This window comes from Oryzias latipes, chromosome 4 (genome assembly GCF_053564925.1).
Source record: "Oryzias latipes strain Hd-rR chromosome 4, Olatipes_Hd-rR_3.1".
NCBI classification, from domain to species: domain Eukaryota; kingdom Metazoa; phylum Chordata; class Actinopteri; order Beloniformes; family Adrianichthyidae; genus Oryzias; species Oryzias latipes.
Window position 1 is genome coordinate 21,034,852 of NC_136240.1, and position 20,978 is coordinate 21,055,829.

The window sequence follows — 20,978 nt, forward strand, 5'->3', positions numbered from 1 at the left end:
CCCGTTCGTAATCTTTTTTTTCTTTTTGTGTGAACACACACACACAAACACCAATATTTCCCACATATTCAAACACCATTGCAAAATGTATGGAACCCTGGGTGATGTTGGACACAAACAATGCTTTACATCATCCAATCTGTCCAAAAGTTCAAACTTTGAGAGGTTGTGTTGGCACGTTTTGGGCATTCCCATTTTTTATACTATTTTCAAACACTTAAACCCTTCTGAGTAGATTGTTTGTTTTCCAAATTTGTGGTGCATATGGATCTTTTCATCAACAAATTGCATATTTTTTTTTTATCACAGAAATGTAAATAAACCAGGCAAAGAAACTGGGGTGTTCACCTGATACTCTCAGAATTAGGAAATCCTCTTGGAGAAGAGGTAAAACGTGTACATTAATAAAATATATACCAAGTCCAGTTGAATGCTTATTCTTTTAAGCAACTGCATTGTAGAGATCAGCTTGGATGAATGAGAATCTGTTGGTAATCTGCAGAATCTGAATCTGATACTAGGAGTGTAAGGATTCATTTTAACAACAATTTGATTCTTATCATAAATTTTGGTCGTCGATACAATTCATAGTTGAAATTGGTTCATTTTGAACGATCCGATGCATTTCAAGTCGATGATCTAAAATTAATCCAGTACATCTCTAGCCAAAAATTCAACCAGTGAGACTCAGAGATAAAGTACTGAACAGTGCAGGTGAGGTTTTCCAGATTTCTTGTATTTCTTAGATAATCAAGTATAAATTAAATATGTGTACAAATAAACAAGTAAACAAGAATTAAAGGCAAATCCATTTACATTTTAATTTCATAAAGTTCAGCCCACTGTTGCTTTTCCATAGTAGAACAATAATTCTACCACACTGTATGGTTACATGTATTTGTAAAATTAAGTGTTACTGCACATTCTACTGTAATGATGGCTTGATATTTTTTTTGCTGCCATCAAATAGTATTTCCCAGCATTGATATAATCAATTGATTTTCTTTTCAAATTATTTAACATCCATCCATCCATCCATCCATCCATCCATCCATCCATCCATCCATCCATCCATCCATCCATCCATCCATTCATCCATCCATCCATTTATCCATCCATTCATCCATTAATTCTCATACAGTGATGCATATTTACTATTGAAATCTCTCTTTTAATAAGATGAAAACCCATTGATTACTAAGAATCTTACTAATACTTAGTATGATTACAAATACTGTGTTTGCTGAGAGGTCCAGCACTATCTGTCAAAGGTTTATGTATTTGACTCACATAAAAAAGATATGCAGGTTAAATCACCCAAAATACAATAATATCTTGTAGTTGGAGAGCAGGAGACCCCCCCTCCCCCCCCCCCCCCCCACACACACACAAACACAAATAACACAGTGATGTGTGGACAAAAAATTTGTTCTTTGTGGTCCAAATTGTGAGTTAAATGTGACACTCAGACGCCCAGATGATCACTTTCACTCTTGTGTTTCTGTGAGTCAGGGAAGGGAGGAGGGCTCCAGACAGAGCGTGGCTGCATTGTCGCAGTAACACAACTTCTCCCACCGACCAGCTCTTCAGCAGCCCCCCAACATCCTCCGGTTCGACTTTCCCTGACTCACTGGACAGAGCTGGTCCAGGCTCACGCCTCGTAACCGTCCGGAACCCTCTGAGGGTTTCCCATTGGCGGGGAGTCCCAGCTGCTGTCACTGAGATAGATCTGGCGCAGGAGCTGACAGACAGAGATAGCAGCTTCTTGCTTCGCCCGGCGCCGGGAGACACCAAACCGGTCGTCGGGAAGCGGAGGTTTCGGCTAGTTGGAAGCTAACTGGCGTTAGCCGGAGATTTCCTGTCAGACCAGCGCCTTTAATGGGTTTGACGCCTAATTGAAGAGGTACGTTCTTATATGAAATGCGGTGTATTATTAAAGCTTCATCATGTTTAGCATGGAAAGTGGAATGTTCCCAGTGACAGGTTTAGCATTAGCATGTAATGTAGCTACAGTACATTCCAAAACTGGTGTCTTTTCCTTTTTTAAGCATAAAAAAATGCATTTGTAATAATGACAAAACAAAAACAAACAAGGCGTTAACCCACTCTAAAGAATTTTATTTTCAGCTAACGTAGCTTAAAATAAACATTGGCTCGGTGTTGTGTAGTTGTCATATCTGAGCTGTCATTCCCAAAACACGCATTGTTAGCTGCCCCATTTCCAGCCAGTGGGAATGACTCAAGTTGCTGTACAGGTTATGCTGCAGTTTTGTTTTGATTTTTCTCCTTTTGTTTCAGTCGCGCCGTGGAGAAGATGGAATAAAGCATGAAGGGTGGGACTATTTTGCCATTTAAATAGGAGGGCGTCGCTTTAAGGTACGAACATCTTCTGCTTCAACTAAACCTTTTTCATTATTTTGTTATCCATCATCTGAGTCTAAAAGACTAATCGCACAAATCAGGCGTTGAACGGTCTCTTTCTAGTTACTTTATGGTGTGGTTAAGCTAACCCCTTCTTTAACAGCTACAATATATTTAACCATGGGAGGTTCTGCACATGCTTGACTTTTCCACCCTGCCAACAACAAGTATTGTGTAGTTTGTCAGTGTTCAAAAGCAAGTTTGTGTCTGGGCCAGTGTTTCCTCACTCCCTGCATCCTGTGTTTTGAGGAAGCTTCCTCTTTTGTCCTAAAGTGCTATGCTGCATCCTGATGAGGGTCACTGCTCAATGCTTGTTTTGTTTAAGCTCAAATTTTTTTCCCCTTTTGTTTTTGATTGCTTTGTCGCACACTAAATGCTACCTGTATTTGTGGATTTCCATTTAATTCCTAGCTTCATTTATCATTTTGCCTCTAAAGCTGAAGTGATCGGACAGTTTTTCCAGTTTTTTAAGACCCTTTTTTTAAGCCGCTCTTTCTTTTCCTCCCTGAGTTCAAGTAGGTTTGAAAAGTTTGACACATTTATTTGTCAGTAAGTTCTTAAACCTATATATTTAAAATCAAATTATATGCAAAAGAGAATTTTAGAATATATTTTTAAAAAGCTTAAAGACCCCCTCCGATAAAAATAGTGTTTTTGCTGTTTTTAACATGATTTCGTTGCATTTTTCTCATGGTGGAGGACATGTATAAAGAAATTCATCTTCAAATTGCATTCTAGAGTATTTCTTTATTCAAATCATCAGGAGCAGATGCAAAAACTCAATTGGAAAAAGCTTGTAAGTGTGACATGAAAGCTGCTACTTCAAGCCACAAGCTTCCTGCTCCGCTCCATTTCTGAGGCATCCTCTTGTAGACAAATAGAGGTCTCTGTTTTCCTCATCTGAGCTGGCATCTGGCTCAAAACTGTACGGCTGGATAAGTCCAATGTTGGTCAACATTTTTGACAAACTGGTATTGTTAGGTTGGGGGCGTGAGGGGCTGTAAGATAGTGGCAGAGAGTGTAAACAGATGGATGACGGGAAGAGGATGGGCTTACCTCACGCTAACAACTTAAAGAGAGGTTGTAGGCGGAGACTTTAAACAGTTGTATACTGTTTCTATGGTCTATTTTGTGGTTGTCTACCTTTTTTCTTTTTTTTTCTTTTCAAGAAACCTTGATAATCTAACTTTTTTCAAATTCACTTTTGTTGTTAGAGTACTGTTTTTATCTATCTGTAAAGTTTTTATTTGCTTGTTTTATTTAGTGTGACATTTTTATTAGCTTGTTATTTACTTTTGGAAAAAAAATTCTACCAATTTATGACTAAATAACCAGACCTGGTTTGACATACTTTTTTATATTTCTTTGTTTTTTATTTCCATCTGTTTTTTATTACTAAAAATAAACCAGTTTAAAGAAAAATCCTTCGTGATGAAGAATAGAGTAGGGGTGAAAAAAAGAAAAATATTGGTGACATTGTCCAAGGTTTTAGGAACTGATCAGTAGAAAAAAACACCAATATATACCCTAGTGTAGTTGTTTTTCCCTTGTGCGGTATGAGTGTTCACCACTGCCATAAAGTTTTATGCGGCACAATAAAAAAAGGTGGCTCAAACATTTTTCCTTCCACTGAGCGCATGAATGATGAGAAGTTAATGTGAAGTTAAAATCAGTAAAAGAAGTCGATAGTCTGGCTGACAACAGTGAAAATAAGACCCCAGACTATGAGATGATCTTGTCGTATTTAGGTCTTAAGTCTGGATCCACTTAAGCTTATTGATGTCCATTACACATAGTCTATCATCTTATCAGTCATTATAGACTGTCTGTATCTTTATGTTAAAAAAAAAAAAAAAAAAAGTGGGCCATGCATTGTGGATCTCATTTTTGGTTGTGGTGGAGTCAATGTACTGCCTTAAAGAATAGATAGATCTGTTATTCCAAACAAAAATCCAAGTAGGTCAAAAACATTATCCTGCAGCAGCCACTCAGACAGAACTGCTTGGAGGAGTGTTCTCTTCTCCTTGTCTTGTGATCCAGTGTATGATTATTTAAAAAAAAGCGGATCATTGAACATTCTATACCTAAGTTAGCACAACAGGAACCCTTCTGAGCTCATGCTGATCAGTGATTCAGAGGCTGAAGTGGTGGACCTCATGGTGTCATTGCTAATGTTGTGGAATTGTAACATGTAGGGGAAATGCTGGTCCAGGATTGTCTCCAATGGGCTGGCCTGGCAGTGTTTCATTAGGGCTAAACCCTTTTCAGGGAATGTAGGACTTTCATAACACAGTTTTCATTTTATTGTGCCAATAAATCCTAAAGTGTTTTCCCTTAAAAGATTCTTTTTCATTCCCTTCATTCCTCAAATGCAGCTCTGTGCAGAGCTCATAGGCCTTCTGGCATTTCCTTATGTTTTGTATGAAGTTAGATTTGTTGCTTAAGTATTGTCTGTCTCTTAAGTATTGTAGGAGATTTGTCTGTGCCAGAGGCTCTAATAACACTATAAGGTGTCTTAAACAATATTTCTGTAGTTGGAAGGCATAAAACGCATTTAAATTCTATTTTAATTATTTAGTTTTTGATCCAAACCTCTTTGTTTTTATAAAAACTTTATTTGGCCACATACCCTACTTGTATTGTGTTTTTTTTATAGCTCATATTTTGTGCTCTAGTACAGTGGTTTTCAACCTTTTTTGAGCTATGGCACACTTTAACCTTGTCAAAAATCCCGTGGCACACCAGCATCCAAAAAAAAAAAGGAAACAAAAAAGGAGAAACTCGTAGTCTGTATTGATCTAGGGCCCCCCTGCAATCTCACATGCATTTTTGTGATAATTATGGCAGAAAAAGCTGGAAGCTGCAGCTGTTTTTATCAAAAAGATGTAATAAAAGTTAAGTTAGAGGATTTAAAAACTGTTTGATTTGTGTTCGTTGTAGTTTTAAGATGTTTAAGAGGAGAGAATACTTGTGCGCTGAGACGCTGTCACTTTAACCCAATGCATCATGGGAGATGTAGTGCAAACAGGCTCTGAACGCAAACAGATTAGCGTCTCTGAGCTTCATTGTTTGTTCACTTGTTCCACCGTCTGATACCGGATTCTGTGGAAAGCTGCACCGCTAAATATAAGCTTTAGCTGGCATTTTTGTTGGAACTGAGAGACTTTATGAGCAGAATTGGAACAAGGAAGTGAGAACTTTAACCACTTCTGATTGGTCAGACTGATGATGTGTGATTAAGCCTCCGAGAATGATTGGTGGATACAGTTAAAGGGGCGGGACTTTTCCGAAAACGGCTGACGCTACGGCTAAATCGCGGTACCATAATTCTTATCAAAATGTCTTCAATAGAATCAAATAAACATGAAGAAAAAAGTATTTTACGATCTTTCATATTCCTAACTACTCAGTGTTTTATCAGGGCCTGTTTGAAAGAACACAGAGTTGATATTCTGGAGATGGTAAATGTTTTTAGATCAGTTAATGAGGGCAATTTCCCACAGCACACCTGACCATCTCCCACGGCACATTAGTGTGCCGCGGCACACCGGTTGAAAAACACTGCTCTAGTATTTGAGTTTCCTTAAAGTGACAGCCACATTCTTTGACTAATTTCTTTTGTGGATGCAAACATACTGTTTTATTCAAAATTGTATCGTTTTCTGTGCAAGTAAAAAGTTCCCTAAAAGGTATAAAATTAATTTTTGCTTTTATAATGTTAAAACTAGTAATTTCCTTGAATGCAGTAGATTTTCTTTGTCAAATTACTTCATGGTTTAGAGTTGAATGCTTTAAGAAACGCAAATTGACAGATACAAGTCTTGACTTTTAAACCAAAGGGATAAAATATATATTTTTTGATCATCAGTATCATTAGAAAAGTATTTCTCAACAACAGAAAACAATCTTTAGTTTCATTAAAGAAATACATCCATAAAGAAGAATGACTGAAAATATGAAACCCTTACTTTAGTAATGGATCTGCTTAGTTGTTGGTTTCTAAGTTGTCTGAGGCGGTCTTGCTGAGAAATGACATAATTATTATTCCCACACAGATATGAATTCGCCAATTTAACAGAAGACATTGTGGTTTTTGTGAAACTTGTTAGGAATTGGTCTGAGAGGGTCAGCATGACCTGGTTTTTATTATCCTGGAATTACCTTTTAGATCCAACATTCTTTCTTAAGAAATACACCACAAACCAGGACTGAAGTATCTTTGATGAGTTTGTGGAGGATGAATTTCCTGAAATGAAGGGCCCTTTTTTCCATCTTTGTTGAGACACAAGCCAGAGACTGTTTTGTAACAAGTGTACTTTGTCCCTGACTTTTTAATAAGGGGGAACTATTGACTGGAAAAGCCTGAAACTGAGCCTGTGCAATAAGATGCATCATCAAATGGAATTAAACAAAGCCAAGTGAAAGAATATTTCAGGGAGGCCATAGCTAACATTACAAAGGATTTGGCTTAGTCAAGGATTTGACTCCCTAGCAAAAAACAACAACAAAAACTTGTAAACATGAAATTATGAAGGATTTTTTGAATTTTTTGCTTTTGATCTTAGAGTATTTATGCAGTTTATTCTTTCTTTTTTTACTTAATCATTTAAACATAATGTTCTGTAGGATTTCAAATTTGCTTCCTATTAAGAAACATTCATTCATTCATTCATTTTCTTTACCGTTTTTCCCTTTCGGGGTCACGCTAAAATGCTGTGTTTATCTTCAAAATAATATTCTACATTTATTCTGTATGTCTATAAAGAAACATACAGAATAAATGTAGAATATTATTTTGAAGATAAACACAGCATTTTCATTTTATTATCAGTGTAAAATGCTTTAATTAAATGGTAAATGACGTATACATATAAAGCGCTTTTCTTCGTTCTTGGTAGCCCCAAGGCGCTTTACAGTCACGGTCCCATTCACACACTGTTGGCAGCTCCACTGCAGAAAACTGTGGGGTTCAGTGTCTTGCCCAAGGACACTTAAACACAAGGCAGGAATTGAACCTGCATCTTCTGATCAGAGGTTGACTGCCCCACCACTTCACCACATTATTTCAAGGAGGCATAATGCTCTACATTGTAGAGTCTACAATATGGAAGCATTTTTGTAGCCCAATTAAAAATAAAAGTCAAAACCAGAAATGCTTTTTTATTTTCAAAATGAAGCTGCATTTTTTGACTCAAAATTAAAATGAAAAAGGAATCCTTCAAAATGAAGCTGCATTTTCTTCTTCAACACCGCTTATTTTGTCACTTAATTCAAATGATAATGAAAATGGTATTTGACATTTCATTTTCAAAAACTTCTCTGGTAAATGTGTTGCAAAATTCATTTAGAAATGTCTAATTTGGGGGCTCCGTTGGTCGGGTCCGGTGCCTGGGTGGGGCGGGCTGGGGCGCTGCGCGGTTTTCTGGGCTTGGGTGTGGGGGGGTGTCGTGGGGGGGGGGAGTGGTGGTCTGGCTTGGCTTGGGGGGGGGGGGTGCCTTTGCCTGTGCTGGGGGGGGGGATTGGCGGGGGGGCCTGCTCGGGGGGGAGGCCCAGCGGCGCTGGATGGGCTGCCCATCTACACCTGGGGCTGGGATCAAGCCTTCCCTGGCTCTGGGACGGGACGGGACAACCCTCTGGGGACCCACGGTTGCTCTGGGTGTCATCCACTGCGGCTGCGGGGTCTGGGGTGGGGGGGCACTATTGGTACGGGACCTTGGGGGGTTGACGGGTCGGGGTCTCCGCTGAGGCAATCAACAGTTTCCCCGGCCGGTTGGCTGCCTCGGTCCTGTCGAGGACTGACCAGAGCTCTCCCAGGGCCGGCACCTGGGGGTGGGGGCCTGGACTTGCTCCGGGGGGGCGGCGCTTTCTGGTTCCTCTCTCTCTCTGTGTGGGGTGGGTGGTGCTGGGCCTGGCGTGTCGGCGCCCCTGGGGACGGGACCCCTGGGCTAAGGGGACCTGGCCCCTATGCTGGGAGGGGGCTGGGGGACAGCTGTTTGACCACTGGGGGACAGTCTACCAGCTGTCCCCAACTTACCCCCTTCCTCATATAATCTCATGAGGGGGTGGGGGGTTTAGCCTGCGATGCACCTTGGGGGGGGGGGCTACTTGGCAGTGGTCCCCCTCCCATGGTTGCCATTATGGAATGGGCCCCCCCTCTTTCGGTTTTATTTGCACCTTAGACATGTAGGGCCCTTGGTAGGGGGGGTGCTTGGACATCACTGCCAGCAAGCAGCAGATATCCTCCTAGCACCCTACCCGCCAATTTTAACCACACCTTAGACATTTAGGGCCCCTTGGTGGGGAGGGTGAGGGGACATCACCGTGAGTAATCAGCAGATGTCCCCTCAGTGCCATACCCGCCAATTTTAACTGCACCCCCTTAGTACACACACCCTTTACTCCTCAAAATATACATTCAAACATAAACACACACACACATGCACACACACACCCTCACAAACACACGCACACGCATTTTGCAAGGAAGGTGGGACCATCTGTCCCCTACCCCATCCCTGGTGGGGGGTACTGGACCCTTGGCAACGGCGGCCGTGTCCCCTGGGTGCCGGTTTCCTGGGCCCGGCGGTGCTCTCTCCGCGCAGGGTGAGGGTTCACATTACACCTGAGCCGGGGGTGTCCGTATCCCTGTGGGGTGGGTTCTGGCCCTTGTCCCTGAGTGCTGGGCCCCGCCAAATTTCAAATTGTGGCCGAGCCTGGTCAGGCCATGTTTACAACACCCCTCGTGGGCCCCCTTTTTCCCAGGGTGCCCCCCTCCTGGGTGGGTGGCTGGCTGGAGTGCGGAGCGGGTCTCCCTTGGGGGGTCCTGGCTCATACCTGGGGTTGGGGCAGGGGGATGCCCAGAACTCCTGGGTGGTGATGGGGTGCTCGTCTGGGGCTGTGGGCACCCCTCTTGGGTGGGGCCCTGCGTTGGGCCCTCCTGGCGCGGCGGGGGGCTGCTCTCCTGGTTGGGCTGGGGCGGCACTCTCTTTCCCCCATGCCTTCCTGCTCTCTGGCTCTGGGGGCCTCGCGGCGGTCCTGCTGGCCTTGGCTTGGGTGGCGGATGTGATCGCCCGGGGGCGGTTGTTCTCTGCCTGCTGCCGTGTGGCGTTGGGGGGTTCTGGCTGCCGCTGCTGCTGCGCCGGGGGTCTTGGTGGGGGGATGGCTGGGCACTCTCCCTCCTTCTTTTCACATTCCACCATCCATTTTAGAAGAACATAAACACTCAATTGAGCACAGGTGTTAGCTCACCTTTGCACTAATAGTTTGTGTGATTGAATGAAATATTTCACACTAGTTGGTTTGAAGGCATAAGTATGCGTGTGTGAACACTATCTGTTCTGTGTACATGTTGACATGTGGACATTTTTTGCAGCTAGCAGCTGTGTTGATAACATTTGAGTGTGTGTGGGCAGGCCCCGCCCTTTCTTGTTGGTTTATGCTGCTTCATGGTCCCCCCCCCCCCCTCCTATTATCACCCTCCTATCCCCCCCTCTCTCTAACGTCCCTCTCTCTTCTTCCCTCCTTTCCTTTTCCGTCCGGTCCAACACCAAAGATTTTCAAATATGATTGAAATTAATAAAGTTTGGCCTCAATTACAAAAGGGGTTTATTCAGACGGACTTCTGGTTTGTCTATGGATTAATAACCCCTGTTGTTAAAGTAAAATATGTCCAACACAAGAGGGCTTCAGTTCTCATCTGTCGGCCCAGCTGTTGGACAGGACAAGTTAAAAAAATAAAAAAATAAAAAAATAAAAAAAGAAGTGCCTAATTTGACAATTAAAATGGATTAACAGAAATTTTGTTGGCTCAAAATTAATGAAAAGCCAATCCGGGTCATTGCAGCCAAGAAAAAAGCACTGACTGCACGGATTTAAAAAAATATGAGCGAGCAGGCCCTTAATAATAATCATAACGACGAGCCAGAGATGAGCCAGAGGCAGGATCCACAGCCAGGTGTAGGAGCAGGAGCAAAGGCGAGGTAAACGGTCAGGAACTGGAGCACGGATGAGCCAACTGGAGTCTGGAAGCACTCCCACTCCCCAGGAGGGGAGAGGAAAAGAGGGACAATTCATGAATCGCACTGCACCAAACAGAGGCATGGAGAACTAAATGATAAATTATGATCAAGAATAGAGGAGAGGAAGGGTAGAAGTAAAAAAGGAAAGAGGACAGAACCCCAGTGCACCATAGTTACCCCAGCTTCAACTTCTAGCAGCCTTTTAAAAGAAATAGTTATTATTAAGTTTAATTTAAACAAACTAACATTAAGTTAAATAATCTCTGAATACTAACTAGTCTGACAATAAGCCTGTCCAAAGAGGAACGTTTTCAGTCTAGCTTTGAATGTAGAAACTGAGTCGGCCTCTCTTACATGAGCTGGGAGTTTATTCCATAAGACAGGGGCTTGGTGGCTAAACGCTCTACCTCCAACCGTACTTTTACTAATTCTAGGAACCACAAGCAGTCCTGCATTTTGCGAGCGAAGTGTTCTGATTGGTTGGTAAGGGACTATGAGGTCCTTAATATAGGACGGGGCCATTCCATGTAAGGCCTTATAGGTTAACAGGAGGATCTTGAACTTAATTCTAGAATCAACTGGGAGCCAATGGAGCGAAACTAACACAGGAGTGATGTGATCTCTTCTGCTGGTTCCAGCTAACAATCTAGCAGCTGCGTTCTGAACAAGCTGGAGACTTCTTAAGGAACTCTTAGGAAACGCTGCTAACAAGGAGTTACAGTAATCCAGCCACGACGTAACAAATGCATGGATGAGTTTTTCAGCATCACTCTTAGAAAGTATATTTCTGATCTTAGCAATATTCCGCAGGTGAAAAAAGGCAGTTCTACATGCCTGAGATATGTGAGCCTTAAATGATAAATCCTGGTCAAGTAAAACCCCAAGGTTTCTAACTGTGGAATTGGGGGCTATACTTATACCATCCAGGGAGACTATCTGAGCAGACAGAGCATCTCTGAGGTTTTTAGGACCAAGTATAATGACCTCAGTTTTTTCTGGGTTCAAGAGGAGGTAATTAATTGTCATCCAGGTCTTGATGTCACTGATGCAGGCGTTCAGTTTCTCTATCTGGTCATTCTGGTCAGGCTTCATGGATAAATACAACTGCGTATCGTCGGCATAACAATGAAAATTAATGCTGTGTTTCCTGATTATGTTTCCTAGGGGTAACATATAAAGCGTAAACAGGATCGGTCCCAAGACTGAGCCCTGTGGGACTCCATAGTTGACTCGAGTGCACTGAGAGGAATGGCCATTTACATTAACGAACTGATACCTATCAGACAGATAGGATTTAAACCACTGGAGAGCAGATCCTCTGATCCCTATGTCCTGCTCTAATCTATGGAGTAAAATACCGTGGTCGATAGTGTCAAAGGCAGCACTGAGGTCCAACAGGACCAGAATAGAAAGTAGTCCCTTTTCTGAGGCCAATAACAAGTCATTAGAGACTCTAACTAGTGCAGTTTCCGTACTGTGGTGAGGTCTAAACCCCGACTCAAAGTCTTCAAAGTGGCTGTTGTCCTGTAGGTGGCAGTAAAGCTGCTTAACTACAACTCTTTCTAGGATTTTAGAAATAAAGGGCAGGTTTGATATCGGTCTATAGTTGGCCAAGATGCTAGGATCCAAACTGGGCTTTTTCAGAAGAGGTTTAACAACTGCATATTTAAAAGACTGTGGCACGTAACCCGTTTCCAGAAAGGCATTTATCATTGTTAATATGGGATCATTAATTAGGGGAAAAGTTTCTTTAAAAAGTCTAGTGGGAATTGGGTCTAACAGACACGTTGAGGATTTGGAGGACGTAATAATTGATGTTATTTCCGCTTGATCCACAGCAGTGAAGCAGTCTAATGTTACAGAGGTTTCTATGGATGCCTCCATTTCTACCGCTTCAGCCTGTTCTGGGCTGATAGTAGGAATAACTTGATTTAACTTATGTCTAATATTTGAGATTTTACTATCGAAAAATGTAAGAAAATCATCAGAGCTGAGAGAAACAGGAACATGTGGTTCTACTGAGCTCTGACTGCGAGTTAATTTAGCTATAGTGCTAAAAAGAAATCTTGGATTGTTTCCATTCTCTGATATTAAGGTTGAATAGTACTGGCTTCTAGCTCTACGCAGAGCTTTTTTATAATTTAATAGGCTATGTTTCCAGATATCCAGAGACTGCTCTGAACCGGAGCGGCGCCATTCTCTTTCCAACTTACGGGTTTCTCGTTTAAGAGAACGAGTTTCAGCGTTAAACCACGGTGCTACTCGGTTTTGTCTGACGAACTTAGGTTTCAAGGGGGCAACAACATCGAGTGTACTCCTGAGGGCTTGTAAGGCATCATTAACAAAGTGGTCATTTATACTAGGACTGATACTATGGGAGCTGGTCTCAGAGTATTTTCTCAGAATATCACTAAGTAATGGCTGAACTGTGTGTTTAAACTCAGACACAGAACGGTCAGTTAAGGTTCTTCTAAGTTGTTTCTTATTCACTGGGGCAGAAGGATGTTCCAGTGTAAGCTGGAAGGTAATCATAGAGTGATCAGAAAGGATGGGGTTAAGAGGAAGGACACTCAGCTGGTTGATCTCTATCCCATGGGTTAGAACAAGGTCCAGGGTGTGCTTCTACTGACGTCATCGCACCGCCTCCCACTGGAAATGCTAAGTCGAACTGAATTATGCGACACATTTCGCAGGGTGGATGTTAAAATGAAAATGCAGTACCCTCTTTGCATTTTAGTTTTAATTATGACACAGAATAAGCGGTTTTTAAGAAGAAATGAAAAAGCATTTTAAAGCATTGATTTTTCATTTTATTTTTGAGTCATTTGATGCAGTTACATTTTGAAAATGAAAAAGCATTTCTGTTAATCCATTTCAATTGTCAAGTTAGACATTTGTAAATGAATTTTGCTACACATTTACCACAGTACTTTTTGAAAATGAAATGTCAAATACCATTTTCTTTATCATTTTAATTAAGTGACAGAATAAGCGGTGTTAAAGTAGAAAAGGAAAAAGCATTTCTGGTATTGACTTTTACTTTTAATTATGCTACACAAATGTTTCCATACTACAATGCCACTGTGCAATAATAATATTCCAACAATCCTACAATAATTTTACAATGTATGCTACTTTTTTAATTACACTTTTCTGTATTCCTGTTAAAACTGAATATTGTCCTCTGCAGTCTTGGTGTATTAGTAGTTGTGTTTGGGTGAAATTGATAGAACACTCTCGTTCTATTTAACCTGACAACTGCAGCTAAGTTAAAACCTCATTAGGTGAGCTGTAAAGTAGGCCTGGTAATTATTCAACCAGTTATGCCATACTGGGCAAAACCCAGTCTTACTATAAAGCTTTTATTAGAAAACCTCCCAACATTTATGCTGTAATGTTGATGTTCCCATCAGTGTTTAGAACTGATCTAACAGGGAAACATTCTTTAATGAACAATTCTCACTTCAGATGATTTTACTCAGCAACAGGATTTTTTACCTGCTGGAGGAGTGAGGGCCTGCTCTGTGTTGCTGTTTTTCAGGCTGTGATCTGCAGCTTCACTGTGTAACTGAGCTGGGGGACTGAGGGGAAGATGCCACCCAGGCCATCTTCAGGGGAGCTGTGGGGCCTCCACTTGATGCCCCCCAGGTACAACACAAATGCAAAACACATCTTCAGATGAAAATACAAAAAGAAACGTCCAGGGCTAAGCTTTTGTTGTGTCCAAAATTTCCAAACCAAACCATATTAGAAGAGTTTCATGAAAATAGCAGAGTTGTGGTTTGTCTGCAGGATCCTGGTGGACTGCCTTCTGCCCAATGGGATGATTCTGACCCTGGAGTGTCTCCGTGAGGCCACACTTATCACCATCAAGCACGAGCTGTTCAAGGAGGCCAGAAAATATCCACTCCATCACCTCTTACAGGAGGAGACTTGCTATATCTTTGTTAGTGTGACACAGGTGATAAACTTGAGCTAACCTTTAATTTAATAAAGAAAACGCCCTTAAGACCTTATCCTTATAAAAACAAAAATTTGAAAGGCACTGCCTTTTTTTTTTGGTTTTGTAATTTTTGAAAACACAGTTTATCACATCTTAAGGGAATCATGTTTTATACCCTTCCTAAATCTATTTTTTAAATTTCTAGTGCCAGGAACAATCAGTCACATAAATAAAATATACTGGATTGACAACATCCTGTGTTTGTGTTTTTTTTTTTTTAAATAGGAGGCAGAGCGGGAGGAATTCTACGATGAGACCCGCAGGTTGTGTGACCTCCGACTCTTCCAGCCGTTCCTCAAAGTCATTGAACCAGTTGGCAACAGAGAAGAGAAAATACTCAATAGGGAGATTGGTAAGATGCTCTTCTCATTTTCCTTTCAAAATATTGCTTGTCTTGCAGCAATGCACACATTTTTTTTCAGGTATTCTATAATATCTCAGGTTTTGCTCCAATAATGTAGCTTTCAGTATTAAACCATCTGAATAACTACTGCGATTAGATGAGGCCCAATTGATCCAACGTTTTAGGCTGCTGCAATAATAATTAAAAACAAAAAAAATAAATGTGTAAGTTAACTTGGGTCCCTCTGTGTTTTTTGACAGGGTTTGCCATCGGTATGCCTGTTTGTGAGTTTGATCTTGTAAAGGATTTCGAAGTTCAGGACTTTAGAAGAAACATCCTCAATGTATGTAAAGATGCTGTGGAGCTGAGAGACGCCAACGGCCCCCACAGCAGAGCGCTATACGTTTACCCACCCAATGTGGAGTCATCACAGGATCTTCCCAAACACATCTATAGCAAACTTGACAAAGGTAGGCAGGAAATAAGAAAACATTGCAATGGTAATAATTGGAAATAAACAATGTGAAGTACTTTAGGCTGGGTGACTGGCTGGTTTATTTACTTCTTTTTCTTCTGCTTGTGATCTGCAGGTCAGATAATTGTTGTGATATGGGTGATCGTATCCCCAAACAATGACAAACAAAAGTATACATTGAAGATCAACCACGATTGTGTGCCTGAACAGGTTTGGTCAACAATTGTTTTGTACAAATATAATTTGTGGCATCATCTAAAAATTTAAAGTAAAAAAAAAAAAGCATCAAATTTGAATGTTAAGTTTTATGAACGTTAATTAAGCAGAGAATTAAAAAAGCTTTCAAAGTCTAGTTCTTTAACAATCATAGTGATTGGTGTAAATAGAAAACAGTGAAGTCAGCTGTTTGTGTGTTTTCTGTGTTTATGAAGGTGATTGCGGAGGCCATTCGTAAGAAGACGCGCAGCATGCTGCTGTCTCCAGAGCAGCTAAAGATGTGCGTCCAAGAATATCAGGGAAAATACATCCTCAAAGTCTGCGGCTGTGATGAGTACCTGCTGGAAAAGTACCCCATCAGTCAGTATAAGGTAAAGAGGTCTGCCACGATGGCTTAAAAGAATGAAGTCAGAGATGAATGAGAGTTCCAGTTTAGTCTAAAGTATGCTGTTTATACTATTCTTGATGGTCAAGAAAAGGTTGCATCTTCATGAGTTTTCTGTGGCACTTTTATACCAACTCTTCATCTCTGTGTCTCCCTCTAGTATATCCGTAGTTGCATCATGTTGGGCAGGTTGCCCAATCTGATGCTAATGGCTAAAGACAGCCTGTACAGCCAATTGCCTACAGACAGCTTCGTCATGCCGTCATACTGTCGACGCATCTCCACGGCAACGTCGTATATGAACGGCGAGGCTGCTCCAAAGTCGCTGTGGACCATCAGCGGAGGTCTCAGGATAAGAATCCTTTGTGCCACCTACGTAAATGTAAATATACGGGACATAGACAAGGTGAGACCAGCCATGTTTTGCGAAAAAAAGATTCTAGTCTTGGTCACACAAAAAAAAAAAATCTTTAATTTTTAGTTTCCCTTTAATTGTTCTAAATGACATAAGGTTGAAATGAATGGAAACAACATGGAAAACCTTAAGTACTTAAATTTGAGTAAAAATTAAGTATTGATTTTAGTTTTACTATCTTTGAAGGATTATCTACCATAAGAGCAATCTCTGGTTAATTTGTTTTTTGTAAAATTGTTTTGTTTTGAAAGAGTACAAGCCCAATATTTTTTCAGACGCCCACAGTATCCCATCTTCCTACTTCCTTACTTCCTGTTGAAACAAATAGTCATTGTTGAGGCCCCATGTGAACAGCTCAACCAAAGGAAGGCTGTTGTGTTTTTCAAGCTGGTTTGCCGTTTGAAATTTTATTGTAAATGTGAAAAAACTGCCAGGCTGCACCAGATATTTATTGATGTAGTAGTGTTTTTTTTTTTTTTAGATTCTAATAAAAATGTTAAGAAATTGTTTCTTAAAACCACTTATTTTGTCGTTGTTCTTGTAACAAATCTTTTAATTAAAACTCTTGCTTTTTTGCTTATAGATATATGTGAGGACGGGGATTTATCATGGAGGTGAACAAATGTGTGATAATGTCAACACACAGAGAGTACCATGCTCCAATCCCAGGTAACTTTACAATGCAGTTAAAAAAAAGAACATTCTTTTTATTTATTTATTAGACTTAAAATGCAAAAAAAACAATAAATTAAAGACGAGAAATAAACAAAAACTGTAGCAAACAGATCAAAATAACACTGATTCACATTTACGTAATAGCTTTTTTGAAAACTTATTAACAAAAGGCTTCCTGAGAAAGGAGGGGCAATGACAGCTCAGTACTTGAAGGTAACAGAAAGCTGATGTATTGCATTTCTAACGGATCTTCTTAGTTGTCACTTAAGCTTGAGATGCAAAATAAGCTTTTACATGTAAAGTACAGTCCTGTTTTTTTAGAAGGGCAATAATGAAACATTTAGATTCTCAGTGAGTCATTTTTAAGTACATGCTGATCTGATCAACTCAGCCAAAGTTAAAACTTTAAAGACTTACAGTGTTTCAAACATGTACATTAATGTTGAAGAGAAGTTGGAGTTCCTGAGCGGGCCTCAAAGAATTGCATATTTTCTTCATTTAAGCTTCTTTTAAAACGATGTTGGAGTACTGTGTTTTATCTGATACGTGAGCTTTTTAACTTGTCTTCTTTGTCCAGGTGGAATGAGTGGCTCAACTATGACATGTACATCCTAGACATCCCTCGAGCAGCGCGACTCTGTCTCTCCATCTGCTCTGTGAAGGGCAGGAAGGGAGCTAAAGAGGTAGGGGGGTGGGAACACATCAGCTCTGCTAACACTCAACAACCTACTGGCAGCAAACTATTGGAGTAAATATTGTGATGTATTAGTTACAAAGGGGAGTAAACCACCAAATGTGAACTTCAAAAAGATGACGCTGGAGCTGTTCTGCATCCTTCAAACCAATGTTGGGATCTGATCCTAAAGAACAAAAAAGAGAGTTCTCTTAAAATATGTTTTATCATTAACTTCTCCTAAAGAAAGTGGAATAAGCCATGGAGGAAATGTCAGATTTATTTAAAAAAACAAACCTTTTTTTCTCTCCAGGTTTTATAAAATATAAACACCAGTGCAAATCTTACAAGCCTTGTGGCTTCACTTTGAAACTAATAAAAATGTTTATTGTCAAACAAAAACTTTCATATGGAATATTGTTTGAACAATGATGCAGCTTTTTCTTTAGCTGAAGAAAGTGTTGTAATGTTATCGGCTACGGACAATGTTTCATTTAAAATGTGCTCAGAAACACGCACATTGGAATATTTCCTGTTGCTGCAACCAACGCAAACAGTTATAGAAAATATTATCTTATTCAAAAATTTGCCATGCCTGTCAGTAGCTGTTAACTCTGATAGCATCACCACCCTTCTTGAGGGTGGTGATGCTATCAGAGTCTGAGGTGAATGAGAGCTGTGGTGTCACTTTTGGCTCTGTTTAATTACTAATCAGTCATGGGAACTTGGGTGACAGAGCCATGAACGGAGGGAGACACGTTCAGCTGGAGGGGCTTTTTTGTATTCATGCTAGTAGATGTTTGCCAAATGGACGACTTCTTTTAGAAAAGGGACAATTGTTTTCTTTCCAATCTATATACAAAAATAAAGAGTCTCAATAAGTCTCATTTTCAATTGGGCTGGTGGTTGAAACTAACACTCAGAGAAGATAAGCTCTTCATGTGGGTCTTCAATCACAATCTGCTGGAAGGGCTTGGATGTGTGTTTGTACATTGTATGTATGTGTGTGAAGGTGAATTGTATCAATGAATGCCAGACATGGATATTGTAACGGACACCTGCGGTGAGTCCCGACTCTTGCTGCGTGATGCTAGGTTGACGTTAGGCTAGCGGATGCTCTTTCACGGCCTAACTGAATTAAAGATAAACAGGTGTATTTGGTCTGTCTTTTTTTTCCCCTCTTGTCACCTGCTCCTGGTCAGCAGCCTACTTTTGCAAAGTTGGCTCTCTTTTGAGGGTTCACACCGATGTAGTGACGGAACTTCAACAAATCTTGGTAGAAGAACCATATTAAGAAAATTATGCTGCATTTCTGAGTATATCTTTATTCAAAATCATGTAAATCCGGAGCCAAAAATGAAGTTGGAAAAAAGCGTATTTGTGACATAGAAAATACAATGGGCGGGCCACAAGCTCTCTGCTCTGCTCCATTCTGATGCATCCACTTGTGGACGACTAAATCCATGTACGTCTTCAGTTTCCTTGTCTGACCTGTTTTCTGGCTCTTAACTGTACGGCTGGGTAGCTCCGATATTTATCACCATTTTTGTTTGGTTGGGGGGGCTGACATGAGTAAAAAATAATAATTAAATCGTTCCCAAGAATTAGGATTTCGTTACAACGAAAAAGTATTTAGTTCCCAGGAAATGATATTTTGTTCCAGTGAAATAGTAATTAATTCCTATGGAATAATTACATTAATCCTTCAAAATATTAATTTGTTCAAACAAATAAGTATTTAAAATTCTAAAAAAGCTCACGCTTCAGACATTCCCCGCGGCTTCAGCAGGTTAAGAAAATTGATGCAAACTGTCTACCTGTGCAGAGTTGTTGGTCAAGTGACTTATTCAATTTGAAAAAAAGTGTTTCCATTTCGATACCCAGCTAAATGTATTTTATTTAAACCAGTTGTTATTTACAGTAAATATGTAACTGGAAGTATTTAAGTTTATTTCCAAGTAAATATACGGGGTGTGTTAAAGGTCACAATTGTTTCGAGGGAACAAATTACGTACTATTTGTTGGAACAAATTAGTAATTTTTTTGAACCCATGCCAGGTCCCTGGCTCTGTAGCTGTAAGCTAACGGGAGAGCATGTAAACAGAGAGCTCTGAATGAACTACTGTTGCTCTGCAGAGACTGTCCTTGAAAACAACACAATTGGTTTTTGCCTAAAAATGGCATAATTATAATAAAAAGACCACTGGGAAAGCTTTTACAATAGATCAAAAGATTTTCGGAGTGGCTCTTTAAGTCTCAGTGATTCACATTGTTTGTTGTTGTGTTCATTTTGTTTACTAGGAGCACTGTCCTTTGGCCTGGGGCAACATCAACCTGTTTGATTACAATCACACTCTGGTGGCAAATAAAATGGCCCTGAACCTCTGGCCTGTCCCTCATGGACTGGAAGACCTTCTCAATCCCATTGGGGTTACAGGATCCAACCCCAACAAGGTATTAATATTATGATTTAGATTAAGAACTTGCATTTATTTATATTAAGAACAAGGTAAACCTATAATGACTCAAAAATATTCTTTTTCTTTCTTAAATAATGAAAGGTTTGACTGGACTTCTGCTGGGCTTTTTGTTCATGTAATCTAAGGGTATTTCCTTTGTGTGGTTCAGGAAACGCCATGTCTGGAGCTGGAGTTTGAGCACTTCAGCAGTCCGGTAAAATATCCAGATATGAATGCGGTGGAGGAGCATGCAAACTGGACCATCTCCAGGGAACTGGGGTTTAACTACAACACCTCAGGACAGGTAGAGAAACATCATCATTAGATCACGAAAACCCCCTTTAGTGAAAGAACTCCTTTTTAACTGCTAAAATTGTTAACATTAATTTTCTGATTCGTGGGATTGTTTGTGTAAGACAGATGGTTTGAAGTTATTTATAAATCATAAAATCTATAAGTGGTTTCAGAGATATGTTTTAAGATGCAATTTATCTCATTACATAGAATGCTTTTAGCTAAATCTGCTCAAGTAATTCCTCTCTGAGCCAGGAGGTATGAGCAGGGCTCTCCCCACACTCTCACATGAATAACTTAACACATCATCTCATGCTATTCACAACCTCTCACATGGTGCCGGGTAAGCACAGATATTTGGAGGTTGCATAACACCCACGCTCATGTAATTACAGATAGTGGTTTTTGGGTGATAGAGTGACAAAGACACTTAACGTTGTGAGGGCGCAGGAGAGGCCGTTTCTCTGTTTTCCTTGCTCAGCGATTGGATTCTGTTCAAAGTGTGAGACAGGAATACCCCACGACTCATAATAGTTTATTTGTACAGATTTACAATTTATTTTAAATGGGTTTATAAATAATTTAATATTATTAGGGTTTT

At 40.4% G+C, this 20,978-nt stretch overlaps 1 protein-coding gene across 1 annotated transcript in view; it reads left to right on the forward strand.

The window, feature by feature from the left end:
* Positions 1-1,505: 1,505 nt before the first annotated feature.
* The window catches only part of pik3ca (phosphatidylinositol-4,5-bisphosphate 3-kinase, catalytic subunit alpha), a 29,236-nt gene continuing 9,763 nt past the window's right edge, over positions 1,506-20,978 (forward strand). Inside the window, exons 1-13 of the mRNA XM_011474185.4 lie at positions 1,506-1,903; positions 2,299-2,376; positions 13,981-14,087; positions 14,232-14,400; positions 14,668-14,794; positions 15,046-15,255; positions 15,376-15,470; positions 15,692-15,847; positions 16,022-16,267; positions 16,860-16,945; positions 17,529-17,634; positions 19,926-20,078; positions 20,253-20,387. Of these exons, the coding sequence (XP_011472487.1) occupies positions 14,032-14,087; positions 14,232-14,400; positions 14,668-14,794; positions 15,046-15,255; positions 15,376-15,470; positions 15,692-15,847; positions 16,022-16,267; positions 16,860-16,945; positions 17,529-17,634; positions 19,926-20,078; positions 20,253-20,387 (1,539 nt within the window). The 5' untranslated portion in view covers positions 1,506-1,903; positions 2,299-2,376; positions 13,981-14,031. The remainder of the gene's footprint in view (positions 1,904-2,298; positions 2,377-13,980; positions 14,088-14,231; positions 14,401-14,667; positions 14,795-15,045; positions 15,256-15,375; positions 15,471-15,691; positions 15,848-16,021; positions 16,268-16,859; positions 16,946-17,528; positions 17,635-19,925; positions 20,079-20,252; positions 20,388-20,978) is intronic.